The following is an 18111-nucleotide window of genomic DNA, read 5'->3' on the forward strand; positions in this document are numbered from 1 at the left end:
ATTTCTAGAGAAAATACTCACAAAAATTGTGTTGAAGCATGTTTTCTACACAATACTGCATTATATATTCTTGGATATTGGAATCGCATGGAAAGTGTTAGTAAAAAATTTTCAATCCATCACAAAACATTAGGTTCGATACAAATGCTTTTATCTTAATTAGTACCATTGATAAATTACTATTTTGTGCTATATTTGGATAATATTTTATGTTACTTTTAGTTGCTTTTGCAATGTTTAAAGAAGAAAATGGTCCATTTCGACTAGAATTGGTTATAAATGCTACTTAGTGCTTAGCTGATATTTTTGTCTCTTTTACTCGCATGTTTTGATTGTTTCGTAGGAGTTAGAAATGAATTTTATCTTGGACAAGAAACAAGCTTGTAATATGTCGATTGAAATCCTAGAGTTTGTAAAGTTGGTAAGTTTCAAAGGTGATTTGATTTACATGAACAAGAAAGTGGAGAAACTTATCAATAAGGAAAACTAAACCGAATCCCTCCAAGAATCTCTGGCCTGGTTCTGGGAGGAATTTGAGACAGAAAGTTGTAGAGAAATGGGAAGGAATCCCTGGCCAGATTCTTGGCGAGATTCAATATAGCCAAGAATCTAAGGTTGGATTCATGAGGGTTCCGATTAATTTTTGTGATTGCAACTTGCACAACTTGGTTTCAACTCCATTATTTCACTTCTTTTGAGGCACAAATTTGCATGCTTTTAGGTATAAAAGAGAGGATCTAGAACCACGTTGTGGACGAATCTTTTTCTCTATATAAACACAAGAAATGCAAGAATCGAAAGGAAGGTTTTGTTGTAGAAGAAACACTACAAAGATTTTATCTAGTTTATTAATTCTTTAGTTTACGTTAGTATAAGAGAGTTTAGATTAGTTAGTTTCATCCATTTCTTATGTATAGCAGAACTTGGATGAAAATTGAAGAGCGGAGATGAAGAGTTTGAAATCACGTGACAAAGGTGATATCTCTCTTACAATTTTCTTACTTGTATTGGATTTCATGTTTAGTTATTATACAAGTTTGGATTTTAGAATGATTATGTATTTCTAACATTTTATGCTTTGGGATTTAGTTGAACTTTTTATGATTATTTTGTATTAATTTGTTGGCTAATTAATACTATTGTCTTGAACAAGTCATTTGGCACTTTTATTCACCTAATCATAATTAATCGGCCATTAATTGTGATAATATCAAGATATTAGATTTATAATGAGAATTGAAAATTAACACTAGTTCATGAAACTGCTAAATCTAGGGAATACACTCACAAGAGTAGAGATGTACCTTTATGATTTTTATAGCTTTTTATGAAACTGCTAAATCTAGGGAATACACTCATATAATTTTATGGTAGGAAATGGACTTGTAACTAATTTTATAATCATAAGAGTAAGTATGAGTTAGTTATAGGTATAGTTAATTCAATACAAGAGTAAGTTTTACATACATAAGAAAATTGTGTCATAACTATTCAAGATAATAGTGCTCAATGATCCGAAAATATATATGTGTATAAGTAGTTAGGGATACCATAACCTGTAAAACTTTCATTTATTAATCTTCTTGCACATTTTAGCGTAGTTTTATATTCTTCAATTTGTTGATCATCCAAATAATAGAAGAGTTTTAGTAGTATCAATAGTTGTCTATTGTTTTATATGGGTTCAACCATTAATACTCTATACTCAATCACGATTTATATACTTGCAAAAAATCGCATGTTAGATATTTAGCAATTTATAAATGTAATATTTGACTGTAAATTGAGTTTAATTTTATGTGCAGACCTCGCGCTGACCAACCACTTTTTCTTGCTTAAACAATTGAGGACGGGAGTTCTATTTAATAGATAAATCCCCTGTAATCTATCGTGCGAAACATTAAATGCGTATTTACACTTATTGAGCGCATTGAAGGAAGCATCCCCAGTAGTACCTACAAGCTTTAACGTTCCTGCTCTGCCCTATATATACTGGCCTCTAAACTGTGATCCGAACCATTAAACTTGCTCAGAAGATCTCTAGCTAGTCATTTGCGGCTCGAAAATTCAGCATTGAGAAGAAATAGAGAAATCTTCAAAATTCCTTGTGATTGCTTCAGGTAAGTCTCTCTTCTGCATGCACACAAAAATTAAGATTGCTTCAGGTAAGTCTCTCTCCTGCCTGCACACAAAAATTAAGTTAAAAATTTCTGCATCGATCCCCTTCATTTGTGATGGTTAGACTTTGCTCCTCTTAAGATTCAAGAAATTATTTTATATCCCACTACAATCTTAAAAATGCTCAATTATATCCTTGCAAATGTTAGTCCTCCTCAACCTGAGTTTTTTAACAAAAAAAAATGTAAGAGTGTCCCCTTAATTTTACAATTTTTACTTGTGTTGCCCTACAAATCCCAACTTCTTTTACAGTTTGTACTTGTATTGCCTTACAAATCCCAACTTCTGATTTCACACTACCACAAACACTAAACAAGCAGGAACACGTTGACTTTGAAATTCAATATCGTTAGGTGTGAGGCGCCCATGAATTGCCAATGGGAGTCTGGGCGATCAAAGGAGGTGGAAGCACAATAATTTAGGGTGGACCGTTCCCAAAATTCTATAGAAACAAGGTAAGAATAGTCAGTTTTAGGTGTAGGATGGCGTTAGTGTCAATTCGAGTCAATATTCGGAGGAGGAAAGGAAAGGAAAGGAATCTAGCGTGAAGGAAAGGAGAAGCAATAGCAAAGGTGGAAGCCTCGAGTCCGACCAGCTGAAGCATTGATAATAACTCTTTAAAAGCCTCAATCACGTGTCCTACCAAAGTGCATGCATGTTGAGATTCTAGCTTAATATGCACTTCCGTTTTGACACTTGAACACTTCTCAACTTTTTTTTTTGGACACTTGTATGTCTTCTATATATCAAACATAGCTGTGGAATTATAGTAAACCAATAATTATAGTATGTAGTACCCGAATTGATATTATTGATAAAATAAGAAAAGTCACTAGCTAGTAGCAGCATGCTACTCTTACAAAGTAGCAGAGGACGAAACGACCACTAAACCCACACGTTGTCAAATTGCTAAAGAGTTATCAAAACTGATTAACTATACAATACACTCTATCCCATCTAAGAAAAGATGTTCATTGAAGAACTCCATTCCGTGCAGAACTCCCAATTTCTCCAGTGCTACTTAGAGTCCTCCTCTATCCTGCAACATCGATGCTGAAGGATGACGATTGATACGGCCAACAACCTCGAATCCCCAGAGGCTGAATAATGGCTGGGTATCATAAATGAAAGGCGTGCTAGTGGAGAACAACTTGAAGAAATTAAGACGTGGCTAATTTTGCATCGACATTCTACTAAAACACGGAACCCACAGGGAGGACTGGCTTCCAATCGTTTACGAAGAACTGGTCCCAAAATTCTGCAGAAGCACATCAATTTATGATGGACCAGGAAGCACAATAATTTAGAATGGACCTGGGATCAGGTCCATTCTAAATTATTGTGCTTCCTGGTCCATCATAAATTGATGTGCTTCTGCAGAATTTTGGGACCAGTGCTCGAGTGTCGGATCAATTCAGGTACTGCATACAATTATTATTCGGCTACTGCAATTCCACAGCTATGTTTGATAATTGATATACGGAAGACATAGAACTTGATCAAATGAAGTTGAGTGGTGGTGTAAGCACTGTATCTCAAATTCTTTTGCTCATAAAATTAAGAGGCTGCCATTAACTATAATAGTCCATTCTATCTGGCAAGCGAGGAAAATACAGATTTTCCAGCAGATTCAAATTTCTTGTGTATGATAGCTGTGTTGAAGTGGTTGTTACCACTATTCAGATGATTGTTGCCTTGGCATGTTGTCACCAATCTTAAAAATTAGTATATATCCAGTAAAGACCTTTGTCTAGATCTAAGGACAGGAGTTTAATATTATGTTCCCAAATTTAATATTTTTTTTTTAAAAAAGTTTAATATTATGTCATGAATAAAAGCCTATATAGTCTAGCTTATTTTTATTATTCCACATCATTAGATATTTAAATAAAATGGATAATTTGTTATATGGAAAAAGTGAATAGAGAGAGTGTCGTAACAGCCGAAATGAGACGTACGCATAGACTAGGGGTGCCTTCGATTAGGCGTGGTAGGCTGTCGGCCGTTATTCCATGTAATTGTCTTTCTGGTTGAATAAAAGGTATTATCTTAACAAAAAAAAAAAAAAAAAAGAACCTTTCAAGAAATTGCAATTCAAACCATGACTTCTCAATAAAACATTTTTCAAGTTCAGTGCCCAAATTGAATTGGACAGCAATTTTTCAAAGAAAAATTTGCTACGTTTTCCATAAATACATTTTCGAATCATCTTTTTACCTCACACATATCAAATCATTACAATAATTTTTTGTAAATTTACAAAAAAATTTAGAAAAATGCAATCCAAACAAGGCCCAAGTTTCCCAAGCGTGGTGGAATTGCAATTTGCTTTTTAGACAAGGACTGCCAGTCCTGCTCATTTGCACATGGAAAGTGTTAATGGACGCTAGACCTGTGTTTACATCTGGATTTTATAATAACTAGAATTTTTTTCTAATTAGTGAACCGAAAGAAGAAAATTAAGAAAAAAAAAAGAAAAAACAGACGTACGCATATGAGAAAGGAAGAAGTTTTCTCAAAATTTTCTTTTATTTTTTTATTTCTTAGAAGTTAGTAATTGTTTGTTTTCTTTATAGAGGAGTTTATGGATGGAGTCAGGAGATAGAGTGGTTGTTGGGTGTCAAACTAGCGAAAAATAAAATTCCTACTCTAAAAATATAATTGGAATATAATGGTGAGTAGGGTCATATTAACAGGAATTGGGTGATTTATTTTGTTAAAGAAACAATAAATAAAATGGGGGATTGGTAGGAAATTAATCTAACTAATCAAATTAAATAAAGGCAAAAATACAAAATTAAATAAAACTAAATTAGTAAAAGACAAATCACCCGTGCTTAACGTGGTCTTGTGTGTTAAGCAAATATGTACTTTTCTTGATTTTGGGTCATTTTAATCGTTTGCTTGTAATTGCCTTCACCATATAATGTACCCTGATTTGATTAGAACTGTTAAACCAATGAGTGGCTGGTAAGTTCAACTCGATTCGGATAGTATAAATTCAAGTTTAGCTCATTTGTTTAATTAAATGAGTCGGGCCGAACATCAAATTAAGCTCATTTTCTAAACGAACCGAGCTTCCGAATAGTTTGTTTAAACTCATTAAAGCTCATTTGTACAATTGCTTCGGAGTTCAATAACTGTTGAGACCTAATAACCATTATCAAGCTCAATTTTGTTTAATCTTAAACTGCTAAATCTTATCAAAATTTACGAGTAACAACTCCTTACTTTTGAATATTTTTGTGTGAATACATAGAAACTGCTCATGCACTACAGGGACATTAGACATTCTAAATGGTTGAAGCCTCAACCATTAACATTAGAGATCTCTTTTGGACGCACTAAATAATACATGAGCAAAAAACGAAAAACACATACATGTTAATCAATATAATTGGTGTAGCTTTTACTACTAAATTGAACCTGCAAATTGATTTGCAGTGGTCATTGAAGAAGGAGCAATAGCAAAGGTAGAAACCTCAAGAGTCCTACCAGCTGAAGCACTGATATAACAACTCTGGACTCAACTTTAACGGAGTCTCATCCGCCACGTTGCCTAGTTTCTCCATAGTTATCGCCTTAATCTCATTTTTTGTAGAACCAAGGGATTTGTCGGGTGCCTTCGATAATAAAGCATGTGCATATGCAGTGGTGTCAAGTTTTAAGCTGATATGTGTTTTTCTTGATGTTGTTCATTTACTCTTTTGCTTGTATTCATCGTTCACCATATAATGTACGTTCAATTCGGGCCATCGTCCAATTAAATGTATTGCTATTTACAAGGGAAATTGTATTGAAATACATATAAGGGATCCTTAGTCTTCAATTGATCAATTTCTTTGGTTTCTAAAATTTTTAGATTTAACTTGTTTAAGTTTACGCCACATAATGTTGTGAATGAACGAACCATTTCATCTTAGTACCTTTTCGTTTAACTAGTTTTGTTGATAATAGTCAACCTAATCTATTGATAGTTTTGTAGTCATGCAAAATTGGTGTCTTTCAAGGAGAGAATCTTGTTTGAGGTTCAGACATCTCGCAATTGCTGCTTGATTTAGTTATTAATCAGAATACCTACTTTACATTTCTTGGAGAGAATTTTTGTCCCCTATTGTTATTCCATCCACCAAAATGATCCCAACTGTTTCACTAGAAACAAATCTGGAACAGGAGCAAAGCTACAAAAGTAACTCAGTGGAGGCAACAGTGGCGGAGCCAGAAAAAATTCTCAGTGCGGGCAAAAGCAATTCTAAAATTTTTTATCTATTCTTTTTCTAGTTTTTTAAGCAAAAAAAAAAATATTCACCAATAAGTACAAATGATGTATATATTCCATGAAAACATAAAGAGACAAACTCAAAATTATTATGTAATAATAATTTTATTTCAAAAAGCAAACTAAACAATTTACAATTACTCACGACGAATTTTCATATTTTGATAACAGTTTACAACCTTCTCATTTTGAACTTCACAAAGTATATTTTTCTCAATGTCAGTAACTAAGCAATAATTCATTCAAGTGCCTTCCATTTTATTTTGTAATCAATTCTTCACTATATTTATAACTGAAAAAATCCATTCTACAGTAACTGTAGCAATAGGTAAAATTTAAGCCAACTTTAAGAGCATATAAACCAATTGGATACACAAAACTTCAGGGTGCACACTTGAAATTATATGAAATTTTTATGAATACTATGGAAATTTAAGGGGAGCAGTGGGGCCCGTGCCCCAGTGCCCCCACTGTAGATCCGCCCCTGGGAGGCAAACTTAACATGTGAAGTTATGCCAATCAACAAATATAAAAAATCTTCAAGAACAAAACAGTCAATACTTGTTTGTTCTCCTATTTCCAGCCTGAATAGGTAACAATATAAGCAAAATGCAGCATGTTTTTTCAAAATTATACTCCCGTGAAGTTTTACAAGTGAAGGCTTAAAGCATATACACTTTGGTAATATTCACTAACAATGGGGGCAAAGTGATAAGATCTTACAGATAAATTATAAACTTAGATCGGGTCAGTATGGGCAATTGCCCCTACTGCTCCCATGCCATCCTCGTCTCTGATATGGTACCTCCTCATTATTTTGACATCCACCAATAGAATTATTTCAAATTTTAATGCAATGAAACACTTGCAATTCCCTGGGATTTTTTTAGGTGTGCCTAATAATCACTATTACAGCGAACACAGTATTTAGATGTTGGTTTTTTAGATGTTTCTGGATAAAACATGGAGGTGAATCCCATAAGATTCAACAAAGCTAAAGAATTAGGCTATGGAATTCAACAAAGCTACAAGTTTTGGCGTAACAAGCCAATTCAGGAGCTACAGTTTTTGCCACCGATTCAGATCCATATCTGTAGCATCAGACACAAACCTTTGGAATATACTCTACTACTGGTCCCATTGTTGAAAAATCATCATCGTCACTATTCAGGAGCTGAATAACCAATTAAGAGTCTCCTTCAAGTGTACACTTTAAAATTGATAGGTGTCCAACTTGTGAAATAATAAAATTCTATTCAAAAAAATATATTATTGAGTATAGTGGTAAGTAGGATCATTTCTACAGGAATTAGGAGAAATTAGCTTCCTTCCAAGTAAGAATTAAGTGGGGGGTTTGGAAAATTAAAATAAATAATCACCGTAAACAAAAACAATTAACTGCATAGAAATTAAATTTAAATCAATAATAAGCAAGCTCTAGCCAAGGAGAAAACTTCGGAAGTGGTTCACCCAACTGCTCATCAATGATAATTTCATTTATTCATTAACAAATAAGTTATAATTACCAAACAAGCGATGGCAATTAGTTTTTCCATATTGTGCTGATAGTTAAGGTATACCTGTTAACCGTTTTCCTAATCAAGAAATAGTCCTAGGTATGACTATAAAATTTAATTTTCTGAGTGCATTAAAAACTAGAGAAACCCTGTTCTAATCAATAAACATGCTATGAGGGTTTATTTAGATTATATTATATGTTTCTCTAATATGAAATCAATCACGCCAATTACCACTAATTTAAAATAATTAAATAATTACGAATTTAACTATCTTAATTGGCATTAGATTGTTAAGTTGAATTAAATATTGGACCATTCATATTCAAACAACAATGAGAAATCAAATCAGGAAACATACAAATATTAACGAATAAAAGAAATGGATAAATATAATTCAATTTCATAGTTGTAGTTGAACCAAATCCTTGTTACCCTTGACTAAAATAAGAAAATTAATTGCTCTTCATTGAGAAGAGTCCACGCAATTTCCTTGATGAAAGTTGCATACACCGTTTGTCTATTAAAAAAACAAAAGAAAAGAGAAGTTCGTCTCCTTTTTATTGCGAAGACCAATAGCCAACTAAAAGCCAGAGGCCGACGTCCTAATCCTTTTTTGGTTTCTACTTATCAATCTCCTAAAAAGAGATTGATCCCTACTCCTCCTAGGAAAATACATAACTCTTTCCTAACCAGACAGCGATACAAATTGATAAGAGTAAGAGTCTGCCCACTCTAGCCAAGCACCCAATTAGAAGTTGATTTGAAATAGAAAACTCCTTTGTCGATTAGGATCTTGAACTTCCGGACTTAGATAGATACTTGACTTAGGCGTGCTCACGCTGATCAGGTCAGGAGTCCTCTGCTGAAAAGTTTCTTCAAGACCCCTTTTTACTCTTTTTCACTCCAAAGTTCTACAATCAATATCAATTGCCAAACTTAAGTAGAATCAATTCAATAATGTAATATTTAGCCAAAATTACGAAAAAAATATTTACAATTTCGCTCGCTAATATGCACCCTATAAAAAATGAACAGATTTTTTTGCAGCATTAATTAGTATGTATGTTCTCAAACTAATCTACTTTCAGGGATTTGTTTTGTACTCTTATATTAGTGCATTCATATGAATGACATCTTTGTTATTTTGATTACGCATGTCTTACATTTGAATAATAATGTCTTTAGAGTAAATCTAATTGATGAAATCAAAGAGGTTATGATGATGAGATTTAATCAATTACTATTAAGGTTTATTTTTAAATATTTTTAGTTATAGTATTTACAATATAGGACATCGTTAATATGATCATAGATTATCATATATTAAGTCTCTTATATAAGTAGTAGATCTCATCTACTATTATGTGTAACATCTAAATGATTAAGATAAGGATTAGAGGACTTAGGAGAAGGAAAACCTTTCATTCTAAGTAGTTTCACAATCAAATTACTCTTAAAAAAAATTGTGAGCTTTTCCCTCTAATTTTGCCACTATGCACTCCCATATTTTAGCATTGTCTCCTGCATTTTCATGCTCATTCTCCATTAATTTAATTCACCAAGGTAGCCCTGGTATAATCTCCAACGAATGATGACATATTTGTTCATCTATCCATTTACATCCAGACCTTAAATAATAGTACACAAACAACAATTACTACTAATTAGTTGAGTACACTCAAATCTAACTCCTCCGTTACCTCAAGAAGTGAGCACTCAGCATGTCTTCGACCAAGATTCCATGGAGTCCACAATGTTCTCACAATGCTATTCAACTCACAGTCAACAATGCTTTTGGGTTCTTCTCCCTTGTTCTTTCACCTTGGAGCTCCAACAATGAAAAGGCTCTAATTTTAGAGGGATTTGGTGAAAGAGATGGTACTTATCTCCTTTTAATTATAGTCTAGATCTGCTACAAGATGGTTGGACAAAAATGCCCTTTTGATTTCAAGAGCATTAATGACTGAACTAGCCGCAAGTACTTAAAGTATACATTTTTTTATGTTCAGGGAGTGCTTTAAAATAAAATTTAGATTATGGGCCAAAACTTGGGAGGATAGTTTGAGGACTCCCTAGGTACTTTAATCTACTTAAAATTAATTGAAGGAGAGTTAAATGTAGAAATGGATAAAACTCCAGTAATCCATTGACCCATTAATTCTCTTCAACTAGGCATACCAAATAGGAGAAAGAAAATGATTAATTAAAACAAGAACTCTCTCTCTCTCTCTCTCTCTCTCTCTCTCTCACACACACACACACACACACATATATATATATATATGCAAATTAATTTTGTATCTTAAGTTATCAATTTTAGGTTTTGAATTTAGGAGGAATTAATTATGTTCTGGTACCAAAATTGGGTGGGCACAACCTAATGGGTTGTGTGGGTCAAGAAATGGCCTAATCGGGTTCCGAAATGTTGTATGTTTGAGATCCTTACAGAATTCAAGTTAGTAAAGGACTCCAGGACTCTAGTCTCCAGCCCAATCAGGACCATCCTAGAACAAACTCAATCCAAAGTGTAAGAGGTCATTCTTCTTTGTTTTGACAGGTGAAGTGTCCTAATTTAATTTCTAAAACAATTCTAGTTTCTTTTTCTGTTGCAATTATTATTATTTTTTATATGCCCCGGGATACAGCTAAATGGCATACTTTATGTAGCTTGGTGACTCGGACGATTTTGCATTTGGTTAATTTATTATGTAAAGCAAGGTTGGTCAGTCAGTTGAGAGTGGAAAAAATTTATGAGATATATAATTCGGGTGAAAGTCTTCCAGATTTGGTAAGTTTTTTGGGAAGCAGAACTTCTCCTCCTTGTTTTACCCTCCAAAATCACATGGGCCTCTATTACAGCATTTTGTAGAAGTTTCTTGGTTTTCTTGCGCAATTTCACAGAAACTCAAAGGTGAACTCAATTACCATAAAAGAAAAAGATCTCAATTTCCAAGAAATATCCCCCAAAAAAATAAGTCAACCAACATAAACTATATTTTCTCAGAAAAGAAAATTTGAAAGTTACTTTCGTATAATTCATAATCCAACTTGAATTGTTATTGCAATGTGAAAGAAAAATTAAGGATGCTAACAAGGAATATTGGCAAGGAGAGCAGTATCATGGAACTTGCATCTTCAAGACTTCTCTCAAGGCTATATTTGTTCTGCTATAAACCCCATCAAGCACAAGTTTGAGCCGATTTGGTAGTTAGAATTAAGGCGATGTCTTGATTTGTTTATTTAACATAAAATTTCTCCTTCTTGTTTTACCTCCAAAATTACATGACCCTCTATTATATTATGTAGAAGTTGCTTTTCCGTGCTATTCTTTCGCAATTTCATTATTTCGTAGAAACTTAAAGGTGAAATCAATTATCAAGAAATATCCCCAAAAAAAAAAAAATCTAACCAATATTAATCATATGTTCTAAGAAAAGATAACTTGAAAGATACTTGCTTGTAATTCATAACCCATGGTGAATTGTTATTACAATGTGAAACTAAAATGGAAGCATGCAAACACGGAATATTAGCATGTAGTGCAATATCATGGGACCGTATTAGCACAAAAAAAAAAAAAAAACGCAGTGAAAGCAATTTTAACACATATAAAAATGTATGGAAAGAGAAGGACAATAAATATACAATAAATACTCAATAATTTTATTAACACAAAATTTAATAATAACAATATCAAGTCGTAATTTTTTGCTTAGATAAGTCACAAATCTCAACTTAGAAGCTTTCCCTCAAACTGGTTTTTTAAAACTCGATTTGACTCAACTCAACTTGACTTGACTCTTCAAATAATAATAGCTTAGTTTAATTTCCATCAGGCTTGCTTCCAAGCCTCTCTCAAGGCGATATTTGTCTTGCCATAGCCCCCATCAAGCATAAGGTTGAGCCCACTCACATACTTAGATTCATCACTTGCTAGAAATACTACTGCCTGTGCTACATCCTCAACCTCAAATACCGAATGTTTCAAATTTGCTGCCTGGTAAAACCATCCCTCTGCCTTCTCCTTTTCCACATTTCCAAATTGCCTCGTCAGCAATGGAGTTGGCAGGGCAAAAGGAGAAACACAATTGACTCTAATCCCATGTTGGCCTAATTCCACGCACAAGCTTTCACTAAGCCCTAAAAGGGCTTTCTTAGTCGTGGCATATACATGAGTCGCATCTCCGGCTGTCGCTGCACTAGAAGTGAAAATGATGCTTCCTTTCTTAGCAGGGATCATGACTTTTGCTGCATGTTTGGCACACATGAACGCACCGAAGACGTTAACGTTGAAAACCCTCCTGTAATCATCGTAGCCGACATCCGATATGTTCTTACAGTTGTCGATGATGCCTGCGTTACTGAACATTATATCAAGCTTCCCGTGCTTGGCTATGGCTGTCTCCACTGCATTTTCGACATCAGATTCGTTGCTAACATCACAATGGACGTAAGAAACAGCTTCCTTGCAGCCAAGATCTTCGCATAAGGCGCGGCCGAGTTCATCTTGGATATCAGCTATGATAACTTTTGCACCATGATGGACAAATAGCCTTGTGGTGCTTTCACCAATGCCGCTGGCTCCACCAGTGATTATTGCTACCTTCCCTTCTAGTCTTCTGGTGCTGGTCAAAGCCATTGAAGAAGAGTCTCCTATTTCACTTTTCTGTAATTCAAATTTCCCTATGAAAATGCCAATGGATACACGATGAGATCTATTTTATAGAGACCAGATCTGTTTTTTCCGCTGAAAGATAGTTAAAGAATTCAATTTCTTATTAGTTGTTGATGGGTTGTTAATATTTATTTAAATGGAACATTCACAGAAAACAATGTGGCCTTGTACCAGTTGACTTGAAGATGGCCACTTTGAAAATGCCAAGAATACACGATGAGATCTGTTTTGTACCGACCAGATCCCTTTTTTTCTGCTGAAAAGATAATTAAATACTTTAATTCCTTATCAGTTATTGATGGGGTGTTAATATTTAAATGGAGCATTGACAGGAAACAAAGCGGCCTTGGATCAGTTGATTTGAAGATGGCCACTATGAAAATGCCAAGGGATACACGATACGATCTGCTGAGCAATCAGATCTGCTTTTCGCTGAAAGATAATTAAAGAATTTAATTTCTTATTACTTATTGATGTGGTGTTAATATTTAAATGGAACATTCACAAGAAAACAAGGAGTCCTTGTATCTGACGGGCTTTTTATATACGTGCAAGTTAAAAAATTCGATTTACACCCGTTTCACTGCAAGTATACATGTCAACTAGTAGTTTAGGGTATATATCGGGTCAATCCCACAAAAAAGATTGCAATTACCGGCACTACTAAAACTTCTCTATTATTTAGACTATCAATGAATTATAACAAGTAAAACCTACTGCACTTATACAAAAAAATAACAATTGAAAACTCTTTAGATTGTGGTATCCCTAACTACTCATGCAAGTGCTATATTTGGATCATTGAATACTACTATCTAGGCTACTTATGGTGTAATTTTCTCATGCATATGAAACCTACTTTCGTAGTGAATCAACTATACTCATAACTAATCCATACCCATTCTCATGGTTTTGAATTTCTTCAATGAAATTACATGAAATTAATCACTAAAACCACATAGGTGCACCTCTACTCTCGTGAGTGTGCTCCCTATGTTTAGCACTTCTTGAACCAGTGTTAAATCTCAATTTTCACTGCTGAAACAACACCTTAGATAATCACAACTAATGGTACCAGATTAATCATGATTTTAAAGAGTTAAAGTGCTAAATAACTTGCTCAAATCATAGCAATCAAATAGCTAAATAATAAACACTAACAATCATAGAAAGTTTAACCAAACCCACGGCATAAACTTTAAAGACACATATTGAACACAAAATCCAGAACTTGCACATTAACTATACTTAAGAATTTGATATAAAAGATAAAGAGTTGGAGAAGAGATAACCCATGTCACTTGAGCTTCAATTCCTCCTTTTTCATCTCCATCTTCATCCTAATCTAGCCAATATACAAGAGTGGATGAACTATACTAGTCTATCCTAAGCTAACCTAATACTCAGAAGATGAAAGAGCTACATTTCTGCACTATCCAAGTTCTCCTGTATGTCTCTCTATTTTCTTTCAATCTTGCAAATTTTGGCTATATAAAGATGAAAGAAGTCAAGAAAATGAGGTCTACACCACCCTTTTATAGCTGCAAAGTAGTTCTCACATGTCTGGCATTGCATGTGACTTGTTGGAGGTGAAATTGAGTTTTTCGCATAAAGAACAGCCTTCTCTGACCACAATCCGGCCAAGTTTCGGCCGGATTGCTACAGTGACATTTAGGTGCACTTTTATTCAATTTTCAACTCTGCTCTGATTTTGTATCCACTTCAACTGAACTTTTCTTGATGATAAAAGCTGATTTAGCTCTTGACTAGAACATGAAACTTGTAGCCCTTTGAGTTAGCTTTCCAATGCATGAAGAATCACCTCATTTGGATCTGTGTATGTTGAGAAATGACCAAAATACCCTTGACTGCTCATTACCCTGTTTCAGTTTCGACCAATAGAAATTGGCTACTGTAATTCGGCTTTTTGACCTAAAAAACCTTCAAACTGAATTTAGATGTCTCACCAAAGTTGTAGATCTATCTCTTATCTTCAAATTGGTTTAAGAATCATCTCAATATGATCACTGTAGCTCAAGTTATAGCCAAAATACGAAAATGTGTCAAAACTGTCAAAATACACAAAATCCAAGTAAAAAGTGATAAAAACCTCATTTAACCTCTTAAAAGCATTTTTCACCAATTATAGCCAAAATGATTCATTTTCTTCCAATAATATACCCAAAGTGACTAAAAATAATATAAAAAGTCATACAATTATTACGTAAATTAGTCACTTATCAGTATCAGTTCTTGACTTGAAGATGGGGATACACACGACACGGTGAGATCTGTTTACGAATGTTTTTATGCTAAAATATAATTAAAGATTTTAATTCTTTATTAGTTATTTATGGCATGTCAATGCTTAAATGGAACATCTATACTACATATAAAGGTTGAGGGAGGGGTTTAGGGTTAATATTGGAGTTAACATTTATCACCACTTTACGAACTTCCTTTTTTGATCTTATAAAAGCCACTTTTAAATTAATTACCTATAACTATCCATAACTAATTTTACTTTTAAATATATGTTTTCAACATAATTACCCCTAAACATTATAACTACCAATATAAAATTATTTTATGAAAAATATTTAAAAGATTAAAGTTTGCTTCAGTAATAAAAATTTTACTTAAAATATATGACCATAAATATCATTTTTTTTTGATTGCACACACATTGGATGTACATTGAGCACTAGTTCACATAAAACAAGGAGGCCTTGGATCAGTTGACTTGAAGATGGCCAAGCCCAGCTCCGACCATGATAACAATGAATAATTTTGATTCTTGAATACTTTAGCAACATCTACGTTAAATGTCTAAGTATGAATGTAAGGTTTATGTGATTGTTATGTTCAGTTTTTCAATGTTAAGGTCCTCTCTTTGTCGCTTTATTCCTGTTAAGGTATACAATAACGAAGCCATGTTTCTCTAATCCTAAAACTCATTGTGTAAAGTTCCACAATTACGGTAGCATGTTCATAAATCATAAGTGTCTGGGCTATAACATAAATTTCAGCAATTCTTCTAGCATTCTCAGACATTGCCAGGCATATTTTCGTTGCTGTTGTCTGTTGGGGTACTGGCATGGGAAGGCGGTATATCACACGGAAGCGAATTCCGAAAGAAAAAGTTTCACGAACTAATTTCTGAAAACGAATCAACGATTTGAGAAAACGAGAGAGAACTCTCTAGTTTATTGGAAAATCCAACAAAATTTGATAAATGTTGATGATGAATAAGAACGATCTAGTGCTGTCTATTTGTAGGTTACAAATTTACAACGTTTATTAGCCAAAAGAAAATAAATAAAACACAATAAAAAAGGGCGCATCTCAGCCTGACGAAGACCGGCGCGAAAACTAGCGCTATAGGCGGCGCCGGTCATTGCATAGCTCCTCAGCTCAACAGAAATCAGACGAAGTCCGGTGACTCATCCCCGGATAAATCCGGCGCTGGACGTTGTCTGCTTCACTTCGTTTGGTATCAGTGTAGTTAGTATACTATTTTTTGGTTTTGGCCACAAGTGCCCTCGTATATTCATTTTGCACTGTAAGTTGAAGTGAACTGAAGTTTTGAAATATATATATATATATATATATATATATATATATATATTTTCTATATATTCAAATGTATAATCCTGTGGTCCCTGAAAACTAGGATTTTATTTTTAAGTAAAATTTTATATACAGTGTCAGTGTATACAGTATCACGATTAAATAGATGACGCATGAACAAATTTTGGATTTAAAATTTAAATTTTTGCACATGTATCTAATTATGATAGTATATATACTGACAGTATATATAAGATTTAATCATTTAATTTTCATGTGATTGCGTCATGTTAGTATCTCTGTGTCTCTCTCTCTCCGGCTGCACACACAAACAAATAAAGACAAACAAGCGAACACACGCAGATTTGGAACTTAAATAAAGATCCTATGGCTATTACCATTGAAATAACAATTGTTACATTTCTTTTACCAAGTCCTTACTTTTGAAAGATATAGTGAGTGTGAAGACACAAAATTTTCTCATGCTTAAGGGATAATAGTCATCTGATCATCAAACTGTTTGAAGCCTCCACCATTAACATTTGGATCTTTTTCTATAGCACTAGAAAATAAATGATCTTTTCAAAAACAAAAAAAGAAAAAGGTACATAGACATACACACGTCTGCGCCCGCGCACACATACATATACACATGTAAAATATCTTTGTACAGCACTAGAATATATATGATTTTTTCAAAAAAAAAAAAAAGAGAGAAAAAAAACCACACACGCATATATAAGATACTTTCTTTTCACATTTGTATTTGCACATCGCTCACTATAATTTTTGTTATTCTATTCTTGCATAATCAACTTACAAATTCATGTACAGAGATCATAGAAGGAGGAGATAATATTAATAATGTAAAGATGGAAGCCTCAAGAAACCTACCAGCAGAAGCTAAAGCCTAGGAGGCGTTACTGTGGAAGACTATTAGTCAATGTTTCATTTTGTTAATTGTCCTAAATTTATCCAAAATTATAAGTTTTGGAAACTAGATTTATTTTGATCTAAATATTGGAGACCAATTTGGCATGCAGGCCAAATATTAGAAACCAAAATTGCAATTTTCTCTTAAAAAAAAAGAGAGAGAAAAAATCTTGTAATCGCTACTTAATTCTCTTCTTAAAGGGAACCTTGCTATTAGATGGTTTAGTAGAAAACTCCTACGTGTGGAACTTTTGTAGAAAGTCGAACTGGTGCATTTCTAATCAACTTATGTTGGGACCAAGTACTTGCTGCATTTCTGCAGCCAATTATTCAGGCTGATGCTTGATTTCTCGATTAACGTATTTCTTTTCTTCCTTAAAAATGAAAAACAAAAAACCAAAATACAAGTAGTTTACAGGACCTGGATTGCAAGCTTTTCGCCATGGCTACAATGTTCCTCCTACCTAGGAGCAAAACGTAAACAATCAAAAGGTCGTGTTCGTATGTCCATTGTCTCTCACTAAGGAAAATTAAAGTGCTTTTCGATCAATTACTCGAGGAGAAGTTTTGTGGCCATCATTGAGTAAATATGCTAAGTGGACAATAGGAAAAGACGGTTTCAAAGTTGTGTGTTCCAATTACGCAAGCTCAAGAATATTGAATTAGGCGGCTGCAAAGGTCAAGAGCGTGATGTTTTAGTCAGGAATCTTTAGTAAATACAGTAATCGCATAAGACATATTAAGCATATTAATCATTTAACATTCAGGCATATTAATAAGAATAATAGACAAATTAATAATCATTATAAACTTTTAAATCACAAATTTAGAATAAGAATTGTTGTTTAGATAAACTAAGATGTACGTTACAACAGATGAAATTGTAAAGCACTGAAAAGAAAAGGAAAAAATATAGCTTACCTTGAAACAATGGAACTGGAGAAAGAGTCAATTCT

At 33.6% G+C, this 18111-nt stretch overlaps 1 protein-coding gene and 1 long non-coding RNA gene across 3 annotated transcripts; one reads left to right on the forward strand and one right to left on the reverse strand.

Moving 5' to 3' along the window:
• Positions 1–1912: 1912 nt before the first annotated feature.
• On the forward strand, positions 1913–6007 carry LOC140013254 (uncharacterized). 2 transcript variants are annotated; one of them, XR_011820337.1, is made up of 3 exons: positions 1913–2120; positions 3176–3596; positions 5623–6007. It is a non-coding gene; the product is annotated as an uncharacterized lncRNA (long non-coding RNA). The 2 variants fall into 2 exon arrangements; XR_011820336.1 differs by lacking the exon at positions 5623–6007 and having other exon boundaries at positions 3176–4034.
• Positions 6008–11619: 5612 nt separating this feature from the next.
• LOC113706028 (secoisolariciresinol dehydrogenase-like) lies at positions 11620–12676 on the reverse strand. Its single transcript, XM_027227924.2, has one exon. It carries the CDS (start codon positions 12614–12616, stop codon positions 11810–11812), a length of 807 nt encoding a protein of 268 aa, XP_027083725.2. The 5' UTR covers positions 12617–12676; the 3' UTR covers positions 11620–11809.
• Positions 12677–18111: the final 5435 nt, after the last annotated feature.

Source organism: Coffea arabica, chromosome 8c (genome assembly GCF_036785885.1).
Source record: "Coffea arabica cultivar ET-39 chromosome 8c, Coffea Arabica ET-39 HiFi, whole genome shotgun sequence".
In the NCBI taxonomy this organism is placed as follows: domain Eukaryota; kingdom Viridiplantae; phylum Streptophyta; class Magnoliopsida; order Gentianales; family Rubiaceae; genus Coffea; species Coffea arabica.

Excerpts from the sequence above, each read along its gene's own strand:
- LOC113706028 (XM_027227924.2), bottom strand. The coding sequence starts at position 12,616 with ATGGCTTTGACCAGCACCAGAAGACTAGAAGGGAAGGTAGCAATAATC.